Source organism: Maniola hyperantus, chromosome 1 (genome assembly GCF_902806685.2).
Source record: "Maniola hyperantus chromosome 1, iAphHyp1.2, whole genome shotgun sequence".
Lineage (NCBI taxonomy): Eukaryota > Metazoa > Arthropoda > Insecta > Lepidoptera > Nymphalidae > Maniola > Maniola hyperantus.
This window is the reverse complement of record NC_048536.1, coordinates 10,997,934-11,013,591: the sequence shown is the minus strand read 5'-3', so window position 1 is coordinate 11,013,591 and position 15,658 is coordinate 10,997,934. Positions and strand designations below refer to the sequence as shown.

General features: G+C 40.2%; 1 protein-coding gene and 1 long non-coding RNA gene across 2 annotated transcripts in view; one reads left to right on the top strand and one right to left on the bottom strand.

The window, feature by feature from the left end:
• The window catches only part of LOC138402988 (uncharacterized), a 320,130-nt gene that overhangs the window by 115,532 nt on the left and 188,940 nt on the right, over nucleotides 1-15,658 (top strand). The gene's annotated exons all lie outside the window — the stretch shown is intronic.
• Nucleotides 1-15,658, bottom strand: part of LOC117986112 (chitin synthase chs-2-like) — a 30,558-nt gene that overhangs the window by 11,627 nt on the left and 3,273 nt on the right. Inside the window, exons 3-16 of the mRNA XM_069501208.1 lie at nucleotides 14,525-14,769; nucleotides 14,233-14,399; nucleotides 13,020-13,353; nucleotides 12,453-12,652; nucleotides 11,869-12,184; nucleotides 10,942-11,162; nucleotides 10,092-10,183; nucleotides 9,731-9,882; nucleotides 8,392-8,654; nucleotides 4,914-5,124; nucleotides 3,661-3,861; nucleotides 2,755-2,981; nucleotides 1,987-2,154; nucleotides 1,113-1,418 (exon numbers count right to left, since the gene is read on the bottom strand). Of these exons, the coding sequence (XP_069357309.1) occupies nucleotides 1,113-1,418; nucleotides 1,987-2,154; nucleotides 2,755-2,981; nucleotides 3,661-3,861; nucleotides 4,914-5,124; nucleotides 8,392-8,654; nucleotides 9,731-9,882; nucleotides 10,092-10,183; nucleotides 10,942-11,162; nucleotides 11,869-12,184; nucleotides 12,453-12,652; nucleotides 13,020-13,353; nucleotides 14,233-14,399; nucleotides 14,525-14,769 (3,103 nt within the window). The remainder of the gene's footprint in view (nucleotides 1-1,112; nucleotides 1,419-1,986; nucleotides 2,155-2,754; nucleotides 2,982-3,660; nucleotides 3,862-4,913; nucleotides 5,125-8,391; nucleotides 8,655-9,730; nucleotides 9,883-10,091; nucleotides 10,184-10,941; nucleotides 11,163-11,868; nucleotides 12,185-12,452; nucleotides 12,653-13,019; nucleotides 13,354-14,232; nucleotides 14,400-14,524; nucleotides 14,770-15,658) is intronic.

Sequence of the window (15,658 nt, the reverse complement as noted above, 5' to 3'; positions counted from 1 at the left end):
ATTTTCATTTTTCAAAATCCCGCGGGAACTCCTTGATGTTCCGGGATAAAAAGTAACCTATGTGTTAATTCAGGGTATAATCTATCTCCATTCCAAATTTCATTCAAATCCGTTCAACCGTTTTTGCGTGATTGAGTTACAAACATCCAAACATTCACACTTTCACATATTTTATAATATTAGTAGGACTACGGCGATTGCGGCCGCGACCCACGTGGAATTAGACTTTTAAGAAAGATGTGAATACTCTTTGATTTTTGATGCAATGATTGATGCATGCTATCTTTGTACCTGTTATTAAAACAGGTTAAATGAATAATTAAATGGATCCCGTGGAAACTTTAATTTTCCGGGATAAATAGTAGCCCATGTCTGTCTCCGGGATGAAAGTTATCTATACCAAATTTCGTCAAAATCAGTTAAACGGATGGGCCTTCAAAAGTAACAGTTATATAGAAAGTAACAGATAGGTACAGACACACTTTTGCATGTTTAATATTAAGGTATGGATGGATTTTCAATAAAAAACCGGCCAAGTGCGAGTCAGGCTCGCGCAATGAGGGTTCCGTACTACAGTCGTATTTTTTCGACATTTTGCAGGATAATTCAAAAACTATGATGCATAAAAATAAATAAAAATCTGTTTTACAATGCACAGGTGAAGACCTTTCACATGAACCCCACTTGATATAGTTATCTTACTTAGAAAATTGAAAATACTAATTATTAGTTCATGACCACAATTTAATTTTTTTGTGTGATGTAAGCCTAAATTCAGTTTTCAGATTTTGCCCCAAATGTCAGCTATAAGATCTACCTACCTGCCAAATTTCATGATTCTAGGTCAACGGGAAGTACCCTGTAGGTTTCTTCACGGACAGACAGACGGACAGACAGACAGACAGACAGACAATAAAGTGATCCTATAAGGTTTCTGTTTTTCCTTTTGAGGTACGGAACCCTAAAAACACCGGTCATGTGCGAGTCGGACTCGCACACGAAGGGTTCCGTATATCACAATTTTTTTAATGATGAAACCTACTACGCTACCTTTCCTTTTGAGGTACGGAACCCTAAAAACAAGCCCAACATACAGACGTAAAAAAACATGCCTTTAGGGTCTTCTTCTGCGCCACCTCCCGAGTCCCCCATGAGACGTTGTTGAGATTGCACAACGAGTAGATAATAAGCAACATGTACATGCTCGGGATCGTGATGTAGTATATAACGAGATACGCCAAACATATGATCTCTTGGGGATGGAGGACTGCGGTGACGAAGAATATGCTGAAGGTTGCTACGAAGAATATACTGGACGGCGCCATCCAGCCGTCCTCCACGATCTGCAGCGCCACGCCCACAATCACCATCAACATTACCATGGCGTATATACAAGTTATGACGTTAGCTACTTGAAGCTGAAACAAAAATAACAGCGATATGAGTAGGTCTACGTACAAGATCCATACTTAATATTATAAATGCGAAAGTGTGTCTGTCTGTCTGCTAGCCTTTCACAGCCCATCCGTTCAACCGATTTTGACGAAACTTGGTACAGCGATAGCTTGCATCCCGGGGAAGGACATAGGCTAATGAGCCGCATTTGAAGCACTTATTTCATACTAGAGGATGCCCGCGACTTCGTCCGCGTGGATTTAGGTTTTTAAAAATCCCGTGGGAACTCTTTGATCTTCCGGGATAAAAAGTAGCCTATGTCACTCTCCAGGTCTTTATCTATACCCATGCAAAAAAATCACGTCAATCCGTTGCACCGTTGCACCGTTGCGACGTGATTGAAGGACAAACCAACAAACAAACACTTTCGCATTTATAATAAGGGTACTGATAAACGATGGATGAATATTAAAAAGTCTTAAACTACCTACACAATTGAAAATCTTTTTAATAGTAACACTGTAAGTAACCTAATGTCGCGGTGTATTTTATGTAAATGAATGAGCTTACAAATAAATTGCCACTAAATACCTGCACTTCCGATTTGCACGTCATACAAATGATGAGGAACAGCAGGATCGGAGCCAGGTTGAGCAGGAGCGCGTTGATGTTACTCATGCCGGTGATGGCGTTGATTGCTCCTATCATCATCAGGAAGATTGTTCCCGGGCCAAGGATAGTACCCAGCATCAACATCATCTAAAAAATACAATTCTATTATCATCATTATCACAAGCCTACTGAACACTGGTCTCCTCACAGAATGCGAAGGGCTTAGGCCATAGTCCACTACATTGGCCGAGTGCAGATCAGACTGCGAGTCAAGCTCGCAGTCGTAAACAAAAAAATAGGCAATTAGTGGGGACTGCCGATAGAAGTGGAAACTTAAAACTATGAAATAACAGTGGGTTTTTGCGCGGTGCGGGCGAGCGCGGGTGACGTGCGGGTGTACGGGACGTCCCCCCGCGTCATACCCTGATTGTCATCTCGACATGTCGCGTACTCACTACTGTCCAGACCGGAAATAAAATATAAAATAAGGAAATAAAGTAATTTATATGACAGAGATTCGAAAACCGAGTACTTCCGAAGTGACTTTAAACTAAACGAGACTATCAATTGCTATTTCGGCCGAAACTTGTATACTTAGAACTTTTTTTAATTTGCGCGGAAACGATAAATAAATGAATTCAAGAATAAAGTTTAGATACATTGCAGTTTTTACCAGCAGGTAAATAACAGCCTTTACTTTGATCGCATTGTTCAGGTAGTATCCAATAAAAAGAGTATTTCTCTTACTTGATAAATTATATAGAGTGAGGAGATATTGTCATTGACTTTGACTGTCCGTTTGGAGTCGGCCAGCAAATCGAATATGTTGGCCATAGTGGAGGGCACCCACCGACGCCGTTGGTTGAAGAACTCGTCGAACCTCTCCGGGCAGTGGGTGTACGCATCTGACGCCGCAGAGTATTCCACTCTATAGCCCCGTTGTAGTAGCAGTGTGCAAAGCCATCTGTCCTCCCCTGATAATTAAAATAAAATTAATAGATTTAAGCGTTTAAACTATCGATCCCATCCTCAACCACTTCACCCTCGTGCCTCGGAGAGCACGTAAAGCCATCGGTCCTGCGTCTGATTTCTCCCCAGTCGTGTCTGATTTCCATCCCATGATACCAAACCAATGGCCTACTTCTTACAGCCTTCCCTGGGTCCTAAGTATCGATTATACCAAAGGAAAAGGATATCAGTTCTCTTGTTTTGATATCCGTGCGAGTGTCAAAATATGTGTCATAAACGACCGTATCATTTGATAGCGTTGGCCGTTGACTTATAGTAACCGGCAGGAAATATTGCACGTCGAACTTTAGAAAGAGATAAATAACGGTTTCGTAGAGCGTTGTCTCTGACGTTGAAACCGAAGAAACGTCACATAGGTATGCGTGACAGAGAAGACGCTCTACGAAACAGAAATCTCTTTCTAAAGCTCGATGTGCAATATTTACTGCCGGGACCTGTAGATATTTGTTTTTTTACAGCTCCAAGGAATTTTAGACATAAGTATTCCACTTAATTTCAAAATAGTAATTCACGCGTTCCTGAGAAAAATGGCATTGACAAACAGACAACGAAGTGTACCCTATAAGGGTTCTTTTTTTGGAGGTATGGAATCTTAAAAATCTATTGCAACATAAATAGTGAGACCTTGATCGTATTGCACATAATGTCTCGCCTCACTGGAAGTTAAGGTATATTTTTTCATAACGTTGTCGTCCATCAGAGCTTTTCCTCTAAACAGTGAGAAGCATCCGGGACTGCAGAGAACGCAGCCAATCATGTGTTCGGTCGCCTTTTGCAGCCAATGGCCTATTGCGTATTCAAACATTTGGTACCACGCCATAAATCCTGAAACAATCCATTTTATTTAGTTACAACTTACAGCCATAGAATGCCAAATCTATACATATAAAAGAAAAAGGTGTGTGACTGACTGATCTATCAACGCACAGCTCAAACTACTGGACGGATAGGGCTGAGATTTTGCATGCAGATAGCTATTATGACGTGACTAAGAATGGATTTTTGAAAATTCAACCCCTAGGGGGGGTAAAATGGGGGTTTGAGATTCGTGTAGTCCACGCGGACGAAGTTGCGAAAAAATTCTAGCGATTTAATGCCATACAAATCTAAATTGGAAGCTCTCAACGTTACAGTATTTTAAACTGGTCAAATGTTTATTGTTATGATTTTTATATTGTTAGTCATAGGCTCTAATTTATTAGTCAGATTATTCCACCCGATGTAACTTGAGATATTTTTTATAGTCATTATTTAGTATTTTTTTTATGATAGAGTAATAAAACATTTCCAGTAATTCTATTATTACTGATATCATTAAATATCTTGAATTCAAAAAAATGGTTTAACGCACGGACACATTACTGTATTGTAGTGCGTCGTGACACGAAATCGATCGAAAACATACATTTTATATGAAGACGTGTAAACTAATTTGTCGTAGCACTCTAGTACGCCGACGCTACAGGCGCGCTCTGATTAGCCAGTCTTTTTTTTTTAAATAGCGAGCAAACGAGCAGGCGGGTCACCTGATGTTAAGTGATTACCACCGCCCATGAACATTTGCAGCACCAGAGGAACCACCAATGAGTTGCCGGCCTTTCAGGAATTTGTTGGTCCACCCTTTGAATAAACCCATGTTGTACCTAATCTAGTGGGGACACAGTCGAAGGAAGATGGTTCCAGTTTGCATTTGCGTGGAAAAAAGGATCTGGCACAACGGGCGGTCGAAGTGCACCAGGCACCCAAGTGGTGAGGGTGAAATTGCTTACAGTGGCGTGCGGTGCGGTCAATCTTCCGATTTACGCTTGCATTGCAAAACATCACATCGAAATTCACAGTAAATGTGTGCGTCTTTAGAAAATTAACCGTTCTCTTACCTGAACCAACTGGATGAATACGCCCGCATGCAGCCCCTAAATTTTTGTCCTTTTTCATAAGGTCAATCAGTAAAGTAACAGCTATAGGCTTGAAGTCAATGTCCCCGTCAAGAGCAAGTAGATAAGTGTTCTCTGCTATGACCTCCTTGCGGTCCACCGACATAGGCAGGTTCATCAGACGGTGGCCGAGGAAATAGTACATATACATTACCTGAAATCAATTGTGGGTAGTGTCTGTAACTTTTGTCTTTGGGTTGAAAATAAAGGTTCCATCCACGTTGTTAACTCTTTTTTTTTGTAACCAGCCATGAAATAAGATTAATACTTCATTTTTAGGGTTCCGTACCTAATAAGTAAAAACGGAACCCTTATAGGATCACTTTGTTGTCTGTCTGTCTGTCTGTCCGTCTGTCTGTCAAGAAACCTACAGGGTACTTCCCGTTGACCTAGAATCATGAAATTTGGCAGGTAGGTAGATCTTATAGCTGACATTTGGGGAAAAATCTGAAAACCGCGAATTTAGGGTTAGATCACACAAAAACAATTAAATTGTGGTCATGAACTAATAATTAGTATTTTCAACTTTCTAAGTGAGTGACTATATCAAGTGGGGTATCATATGAAAGGTCTTCACCTGTACATTCTAAAACAGATTTTTATTTATTTTTATGCATCATAGTTTTTGAATTATCGTGCAAAATGTCGAAAAAATACGACTGTAGTACGGAACCCTCATTGCGCGAGCCTGACTCGCACTTGGCCGGTTTTTTATTTCGGTTATTAATCAAGACTCAAGAAGATCAATAATCAGGTACCTGGTTATTAATCATGATTATTTTATCCAGTTTCATAACGGAATAAAATTAATGTATCTTTGTTACTGGTTACTAATCAAGGGTAGCTGGTAACGAAAAAATAGTTATCAACATGGATGGGACCAAAATAAGCTAATATTAGTGCTTATTAAGCGGTGATAGCCTAGTTTATAAAACGTATGCGTCTTATTCGGCGGGTCCGTAGTCTGGGGTCCCGAGCATGCACCCTTTGACGTTTCGGAGTCATGTGCGTTTTAAAGATATCACTTGCATTAACCGTGAAGGAAAACATTGTGAGGAAACCTGCATGCCTCAGGATTCTCCATAATGTTATTAACCGATTTTGACGAAAGGTACAGAGATGGCTTGCATCCCAGAGATAACATAGGCTACTTTTTATCCGAAAAATCTAAATCTTTGCGGATAACGTCGCGGGCATTATGAGTTCTATAAAAATAATTTGTTTACACATGGTGCTACATAATTCAGTCAATAATTGGTTTAGCCGCCTGTTATTTCTAAAATGTCGCTATTTCTACATTTTATTTTTATTAAGGTAAGTATATCTACTTTTATCATACGAATTTTAAATGGAAATGATGATTATCCATTCTAATATTATAAATGCGAAAGTGTGTGTCTGTCTGTCTGTCTGCTAGCTTTTCACGCCCCAACCGTTCAACCGATTTTGATGAAATTAAAGAGTTCCCACGGGATTTAAAAAAATCTAAATTCACGCGGACGAAGTCGTCATCTAGTTCTTTATACATATATCGCCCAACTAAAGATCAATTATATCAGCAGCTTAGATTTAACGAATTACATCGAATCAGGCCAAGATCATGCTGGCTTAAAAAATAATGTCATTAAGGTGAAGGCGTTGTATTAAGTGGCATAGATAACTGGACGTTTGATTGCTTATCAGTAAACAATAACATACACTATGTATATTTAACTGTAATGATTTGAACTATTGGAGATAAGGTACACTTAATAACGGGAAATGGAGTAGAGCTATCTACGTGCATTTAGGAATTCCTTAATAAGTCAATTAGTTTTAGCATATTACAAATACTTAGGTGATCATAGAAATTATTTTACAATTCAAACTAACTCATATACCTACTTGAAAATGAAAGAGTGCCCAGAGGTGTTTTTAACCGACTTCAAAAAAAGGAGGAGGTTCTCAATTCGTCGGAATCTTTTTTTTTTTTTTTTTTTTTATTTTTAAAACCTAAAGAGGGCTACATTCTCAAACAATCTACCGATCAACTTACATACTCGATTTGTTGCACAGTGCTCTCGATTATAAGGTACGTAATCGATATTCACTATGAATAAAGAAAAGTTAATTAAAGAAGTGCGAAGATACAATTTTCTCTACGATTCCAGTGACGCAAAATATGCTGCGGTAGGTGAGAGCTGTAGGCGTAGGGACAGCGAGTAGCCTGCTAGCTGTAGGCGCAGGGACAGCGAGTAGCCTGCTAGCTGTAGGCATAGGGACAGCGAGTAGCCTGCTAGCTGTAGGCGCAGGGACAGCGAGTAGCCTGCTAGCTGTAGGCATAGGGACAGCGAGTAGCCTGCTAGCTGTAGGCGCAGGGACAGCGAGTAGCCTGCTAGCTGTAGGCATAGGGACAGCGAGTAGCCTGCTAGCTGTAGGCGCAGGGACAGTGAGTAGCCTGCTAGCTGTAGGCATAGGGACAGCGAGTAGCCTGCTAGCTGTAGGCGCAGGGACAGCGAGTAGCCTGCTAGCTGTAGGCATAGGGATAGCGAGTAGCCTGCTAGCTGTAGGCGCAGGGACAGCGAGTAGCCTGCTAGCTGTAGGCATAGGGACAGCGAGTAGCCTGCTAGCTGTAGGCGCAGGGACAGCGAGTAGCCTGCTAGCTGTAGGCATAGGGACAGCGAGTAGCCTGCTAGCTGTAGGCGCAGGGACAGCGAGTAGCCTGCTAGCTGTAGGCATAGGGACAGCGAGTAGCCTGCTAGCTGTAGGCGCAGGGACAGCGAGTAGCCTGCTAGCTGTAGGCGCAGGGACAGCGAGTAGCCTGCTAGCTGTAGGCGCAGGGACAGCGAGTAGCCTGCTAGCTGTAAGCCCGGGGACAGCGAGTTGTCTGCTAGCTGTATCTACAGGTGGTATTGTGCAGAAGCTGTGTTGCAGGAAATCGGCTACGACCGTGTCGTGTAAGTGGGCTGCGACCACTTACACGACTTTGGTCCACGCGAAGTACAAAGTCGCGGGCATCATCTTGTTATTTAAACTATAATCCATACTAATATTATGAATGCGAAAGTGTGTCTGTCTGTCTATCTATCTGCTAGCTTTTCACGGCTCAACCGTTCAACCGATTTTGACGAAATTTGGCACATAGATAGCTTACAACCCGAGAAAGGACATAGGCTACTTTTTATCCCGGAAAATTAAAGAGTTCCCACAGGATTTTTAAAAACCTATATCCACGCGGACGAAGTCGCGGGCATCTTCTAGTGTTATTATAAAGAGGTAAGTTTGGATGTAGGGATGTAATTTCCGGAACTAATGATCCGATACAATACATTATCCCCAAGCGCTATTGGGTATAATTTATATCACGCGGTCCAGGAAGTCGCGGTACAACTTTAGTAGTATAATATGAAGAGTATTATAATCTCCTCATTATTATCCTTACCTGTGACCATCGCTTCCTGTGTCTAATCTTCGATTTGTCCTTCAAATGGCAGATCAATTTATTCTTGCCCGGTAGAATCCAAACCAATTTTCCGCCATAAGGTGTTGGATATTTCTTCGGTGGCCGAAGTCTGACATTGGTCAGGTGAACCTCTGAAGCAGCTTCGTCTACTGAATCCACTAGACATTTGACGAACCGATTCACTTGCGAATCTTCTGAGCTATGATCAGATACTTCGAAAGCGTCGTCCATGAAAATGTGAGCTGAAATTTCCAAAGTATGTTGAAGAAACCAATAAAGCCTAAAATATTGTGTTATAGTTATCTTTGAAAGGAAACGTCTATTTCGGTAACTTCCGGTCAAGCCAGGGCGTAATACCTATACTCTATTCACGGAGAGAAGTTAGTAGGTATAGGGCTCTCTCTGCTACATAATCCCATAAAAATGACTAAGGCAAAAACTCAGGGGCGTTAACCATTTTGAGTGACTAACCCATGACTAACCAATCACAAACGACCCTATGTTCTCGAATTGAATTTCGAATGTTTTTTGAGAACATAGGTATGTTCTCTAATAGAATACGGAAAACATAGAAGAAAAGAAAGAAAGAAAGAGAGAAAACTTTTTATTTGATCACTACACTACAATAAACCTAACTAATTAAATCAATCTACTTACATAATTATACTGATAAGTAAAAAAAAAGATATCCATACTAACATTATAAATGCGAAAGTGTGTCTATCTGTCTGTCTGCTAGCTTTTCACGGCTCAACAGTTCAATCGATTTAGACGAAGTTTGGTACAGAGATAGATTACATCCTGGGGAAGGACATAGGCTACTTTTTATCCCGGAAAATTGAAGAGTTCCCACAGGATTTTTAAAACCTTAAATCCACGCGGACGAAGTCGCGGGCATCATCTAGTACTAAATGAAGTGTCACGTGTGACAAAATATTATAAGGTTCCCACTCAGCATCATGATGCAGCAAGCCGCAGCGTTGGTTTTCAGTGAAGCCTTAACAAGTGAAGTCACGGACAGCGACGTATTTACCTAATACAGAATATTTATTGCGTATAAAATAAAATACGCAAATAAGGTTTTTCTTTATAAAAGAATATTAGCCATGTTAAATGATTAATATTCCCTTTTCCTCTCCACCTAAGCGTCAGGCTTGTGCTAGGAGTAGGTACGACAATAGTGCAACGAGTATACCGTTTACAGTAGGTTTATTTGTGATTGGTTGGTCACTCAAAATGGTTAACAGCCACTGAGTTTTTGTCTGTCATTTGTATGGGATCACGTAACAGAGAGAGATAAAATAAATGTTGAACTTACCTTCAAGTTCATAATAATCTGGATCAATAATACCCAAATATTTCTGAGCAACCCGTCGCGCGCTTTGATCTTCGTCCAATCGGACGATAGATTTCAAGAACTCCATTGTTTCTTCTTTTGTTTCATGCCACATCGTTGCGCAGACATAAATTCTGAATCGGTAAAATACTACGGCTTTAACATCTTGGCGAAAAGTCGTGGCAAATATTTAAAAAACTTGGGGAATAAATAGTTAGTAGTAATGTTAATAGGTAGCTTTCTCTACCTTATGCAGTTAGTTTGGACTAAGTAGTCATTAGTATTTTAGACACGGAAGTGTTTTACAAATAATATGTATACGTAATACTAGTATGGTCTTTACCTGGTGATAGAATCGGAAGGTTTAATATCTTTCACTATTTTAATCGAACTAGCATTCGATATTTTGTCTGCATCCTCGAAGTCCTTGGAATCCTGTATGGAAAGAAAATGTTACGTACCTACTGAATTTTATTAGAGTATTTTCATTAGATTATTGTTTATTTTTCAATTAAACGTTACTAAAGTTGGTCGCACAATAGGGTCTTGGACTATACATAGTAATAAAATGACGTGATTTTTTGTATAGCAGTAGTTTATAGGGCTAGAATTCATTACATTTATATCATTTATTTTAAAAATCTTGATTTTTATTTATTTTTAAAATAATTAATTATTAATGACGTCACAAGGCGTAAACGAATAATATTTGTCATTTTTTTAACATTAAAAATATTTTCCCGCCGAAATTACTCTATTTTATGTTAAAAAATTAAAAATATGTCGTTTATGGATTGTGACGTCATTAATCACCTTCCGTACAGCGTGACATTCATGGTAAAAATAAATAAAATCACGATTGTTTTTAAATTATTTTATTTAACAATGAATTCTAGACCCATAAACTACCGCTATACAAAAAAAATCCCATCATTTTATTACTTCGGTTCAAGACTCGAGATGAGTTGCAAGCAATGTAAATATGAAAATTTCTGGTTCGATTAGGCTATAAAGTGGGACCAGCATTAATTTTATTTACCTCAGTATCATCTCGTCTTAGGCCTATAAAATAAAAGCCACTGGTAATTTTCATTTGAAAACCTCGATCTACAACTCATTTAGTCGTCATCATCGTCTTTAGTCCTATAGAGCGACTGGCAATAGTTATACCCAATTTTGGTAAAAATCCTTACCTCGACCTGCAACTCGTTGTCATCGTTTTTAGCCCTATGGAGCAACAGCGACTGGTCTACCAGCGGGCCGCAGTACCAGGGCCTGGGGAACAGTTTATCGGTGGCAGCCACGCGCTCGCAGCGCGGCCGCCACGCGTGTAGCGCGACCCACGCCTGCGACACCAGCCACAGCAGCCACACCCACACCATCTCCTGTGCGATGTACACCTTGAGGAAATACACTGCAATGCAAATGACACAAGTTACGAGATAATATAATCCAACCAGTAGATATGTTATGCCTAATGTGCTTCATAAGAAAGCGCATTTACCCAGCGGGCGATGAAGAGAGATATGCTTGAAGTTTCTGTTCGTGATTAAATTAGAGGCGAGGAGATCCGTAGGAAAACCAGAGCCAGAGTAACCGAACCGGGTTGCGAAGCTGAAGTAGCAATGGATGGGATACAAACTCGTAGTTCGAAAAACCGATAGACTTTCGAGTCCCAATAGGCTAGAATGGCGACCTTACACCGGAATGTCCTCGGCTCCCTCTAGGTGCTGGTGGAAGACGACATCAAAAGAGACGCAGAGAGCGGCTGGATTCAGAAGGCGTGTGGAATTCCTTACAGAGACCTATGTCCAGCAGTGGACCTCTGTCGGTTGATGATGATAATGAGTAAGTATAGAAGGTGGTAAATCTTTATCGAGTTCAGCATAACTTTAACTGATTCAGTTCATCGGAGATATATACCGGGATATATTAATCAGTTCAACTGATTAATAAGGGAGGTCAACCTTAAGGTTAACCTTTGGGTTTCAGGACATGACACAGAAGTTGCGTCTACAACACGTTAATCCACAGAAAGAAAACTTCATCATATATAGCCCATATTTTTAAGGTCTGCAAAACCTTTCAAAACTACAAAGTAGTACATAGTACCGACTGACCTGGAGGTATGTCGAAGAACAAATAGTCAGGTATAGTGTCCCGAAAAGCGCACGGGTCTGCATTCCTTCTTCCACAAAAGTAAATGAGGAAATTCACTGTCACTGGTCCTACGAGGCTCAATGCAAATGTAAAGCTAAACTTTTGTATGAGAATCTTGCAAGCAAACTTTCCGGACTGGTAACATACGTAGGCCATTACGATTTGAATGAGCGATACCCACAATGCAGAAGACCAGGTCACGTTTAGTTTAAAACTACCGCCTGTAAGCGCATAGTCTAAGGCTCCATGGTACAGATCTTGAAGTATAACTTGTATCTGGAACATATTTATCAAAGGTGTGAATGTGTAATACGCATGAACGCGTAAACACATTTGTGTGATTATGGTCTGCCGCAACGCAATCTCGCGCGAAGATAGACCAATTAGAGCGCATCTTAAGGCCTCAGCGCGCCAGTGCGACACGACAACAGTTAAATGGCGTAACAGACTGCATAATCATCACAACAGCAACGTGCTGACGCCTTATTTTAAGAACACAAGTAAATTTATAACAGAATATGTTAAAAACATAAATATTCCTTACTTCATGCACTGTGTACAGACGGTCGCCAAAAGCTTCGTTCGCACGAGTAAAGAACGTTAAAGGGTCATCGTCTTGAATTTTTAATGAAATCAAAATGCAGATCATGAATACAGCTATTTTCCAAATCGTTAATATCCTCTGAGTGTAATAACGAGACCTCTTGATACCGTCTCGTATCTCACAGAGATATATCATAGAATCTAAGAAAAAAAAACTTCGAGGAGAAAAGCACTTTGATGATTAATTATTTTTATCTAATGGGGATCCACAGGCTAAACTGATCAGAGTGCGCCACAAGAGATCCGGCGAATGTCAAATAAAAATCAGCATTGTTTGTTTTGTTTGTTTGCTAGCTCTGCTAAGAATTGTTAATATCGATACAATACGATTATTTCGTGAATTATTTAACGATGGATGATACCTGGAAGCTCGTACAATAAAAATTATGGCGTTTGACAGGGTTTCGCGTTCCACAGATGATAATACTCCTCTAAGGCCGGCTCGCTTATGCGCCACCTGTCGGGATAAAATTGGCAGTGTGGATCCCCATTGTATATTTTTACGTACATGAAGTATGTCTACTAATGGATCCTGCAAAGTTCTCCCACCAGCCAAGCGAAATCAAAAGACATGCAAATGGTATGCACCACAAAGCCGGGCTCCCATCAAGAAGAGGCCAAACCACAAAGGCTGTGACTTGAGCGGAGATTGCCAATACATCCAGTATCAACATTATAGGATACCGAGGCTCGCTACTGTTTCTCGCGAACGCGTTGAGTATACCAGGTACTACGCAAACTGCGTTCATTAACATAGCTCCTTTAACGACGTCCAGTTCGGGTAATATTATGAGCACAAGCATTGCCAGTCCGATTGTCTGCAATGTGTCGACTGCGAAAGCCTAAAATTTTAAAAAATTTAAGAGAAGGGGAAAGAACCTACGTCATATGCTATGCATAGTATAGCATCAATGGCATGTCAACTTTATTCAAAAAGTTGAGGTAAAGATATAGTCCGCAACAGGTCGAGATGGCACTCGAGGTATGAGGCGCGGGGACGCCTCGCACACCCGCATGTCACCCGCGCTCGCCCGCACCGGGTTAGCGCGGGGCCTGTGCTGGTGTGTGAGGCACTCCTTCCCCGGTTGCCATCTCAACCCGTCGCGTACTATAGAAGGAAGATGTGCAAGGGGAAAATAATTTTTTTTATAGAAAAGAAGAAGCTTAGTTTGGCTCAAATAAAAAAGTCAATTAAAAAACCTTCTCAAAACAAGCTTTTATGCCATTAGATTACAACATGGGCTTATTCAAGGGGCAGACATCAAATTCCCGAAAGACCGGCAACGCATAGAGACGGTTCCTCTGGTGCTGCAGATGTTCATGGGCGACGGTAATCACTTAACATCAGGTGACCCACCTACTCGTTTACTCGCTATTCTTATTTTAAAAAAATATATAAGTATGTCAAGACAAATCCAACGAGCCCAAACGTCGGGGTTATGATGGGTACCTCTCGGTTCCATCGTAAGACCTAGGACTATTTTAGCTCTATTGCATTTGCCAAGACAAATCCAACAAGCCCAAACACGAGCGGAGTTTTGTTGAAAAGTTGAGGAGCTCCTATGTCCACCTCCCGGCTCCATAATGTCTAATACGGCAAGTTAAATAAAAGATTGTAACAAAAAGCTATATCAGTAAGAGCACAGATTTGAAATTATTCATTGATAAACACGCATTAATGATGATCAGACTTTGCATATTTATTCAACAAATGGCCTTACCACTAGAAAATGTCCTATTTCAGGTCTCCTGGCAGTTTTAAAAAAGCATATTCTTACACTTCTGAGAAACAAGCCCACCTCTGGAAATGAGAATACTATAAACGCAGCCCAGAGCCATGTAATCCGCTCTTCTAAGGTATGCACTGTTATAAACTGCTGATCTAATGCTAGTAACAAAAATAGAAATAGAAATACATTATGTTAGTTGTAAAACAAACAATAAGTGAAATCACTTACCTAAGTAGTATAAAATGAATGTAGGTTTAAAATATATTGTATATTTATAACTTACCTAATGCTTTATTGCAATGGCTTATGTGCCGCCCTTTCTTTAACTGAGAAGTGATAAATAGCAATGTCCCCTTAGAAATTACAGCAGATCCCAATACCGTGATGAATGTGAGAATATAGGCCAAAAATTTTAAAAATTTGACCCCAATGTCCACCCAAGAGTACGTCACCATAGACCCACTCTCCTTCTTCACCGGGATCTCGCGGAAAAGATTCCATCCTTTTGTTTCCTGAGCTGTTCTTTGACTGGGGAGTAAGATGACGTATGTGTTAGGTAATTGGTAAATCAGAAACAAGACTTTTTACCCGACTATCGGAAGGCACATAGTTAATGTGTTCATCAGTTCCCTTATTGCAAAACTACTTATTCGATTTTGATGAACGAGATGTCCAGCTTCGCCTTGGCATTTCGAGTGTCATAGACTGTATGACGTCACGTTAAATTCAAAATAGCGGATATAACATACAAAAATAATAATAAAAATTAAAACTCGATGTGAATGATACGGTGCAATGAGCAGGTACATCAATAGAGCGCAAGGGGGGAAAGGGGAGTGTGGACAATGCGTGTGGGCCGGGGGTAGACTGGTTTTAGCCGTCAAAATTTCGAACTGCATGCCGCTTGGCCGTTGAGCTTTAAGTAGATACATATCTATACGATTTTAGACATGCACATATAGGAATTTAATCAACGCAGGTATAACAAACTAAGGGACAAGTGTGTAGTGAAGAGAACCCACTTCGTATAGTTGAGTACCCTACGTACGCATCGGTAAGATAAGAATCAAAAGATAAAGAATAAATTAGCAGTTAGAAATAGTTTGTATTATTATAATAGAAACACAACAGAAATAAGAACGGAACGGAAATACCTCCAAGGAACTTGAAGGCATATTCCAAGAAATATTAATCAGATTTCAAACATTGTGAAACCGTTTTTATCACTTGGTTAAGTACCCATATCTAATCGTAAAATCAAGTGTATCTTTAAGCATTGCCGATGACTGCAAGTCTGAAAGTTGCATTGTGTATTCATAACTATACCTAAGCATATTTATGTGACTAATGTGCAACACGCCCAATTGATAGGTTCCTAAGTTGATCGTTTTAGTATCGCGGCTTAAAATTAGTTTAA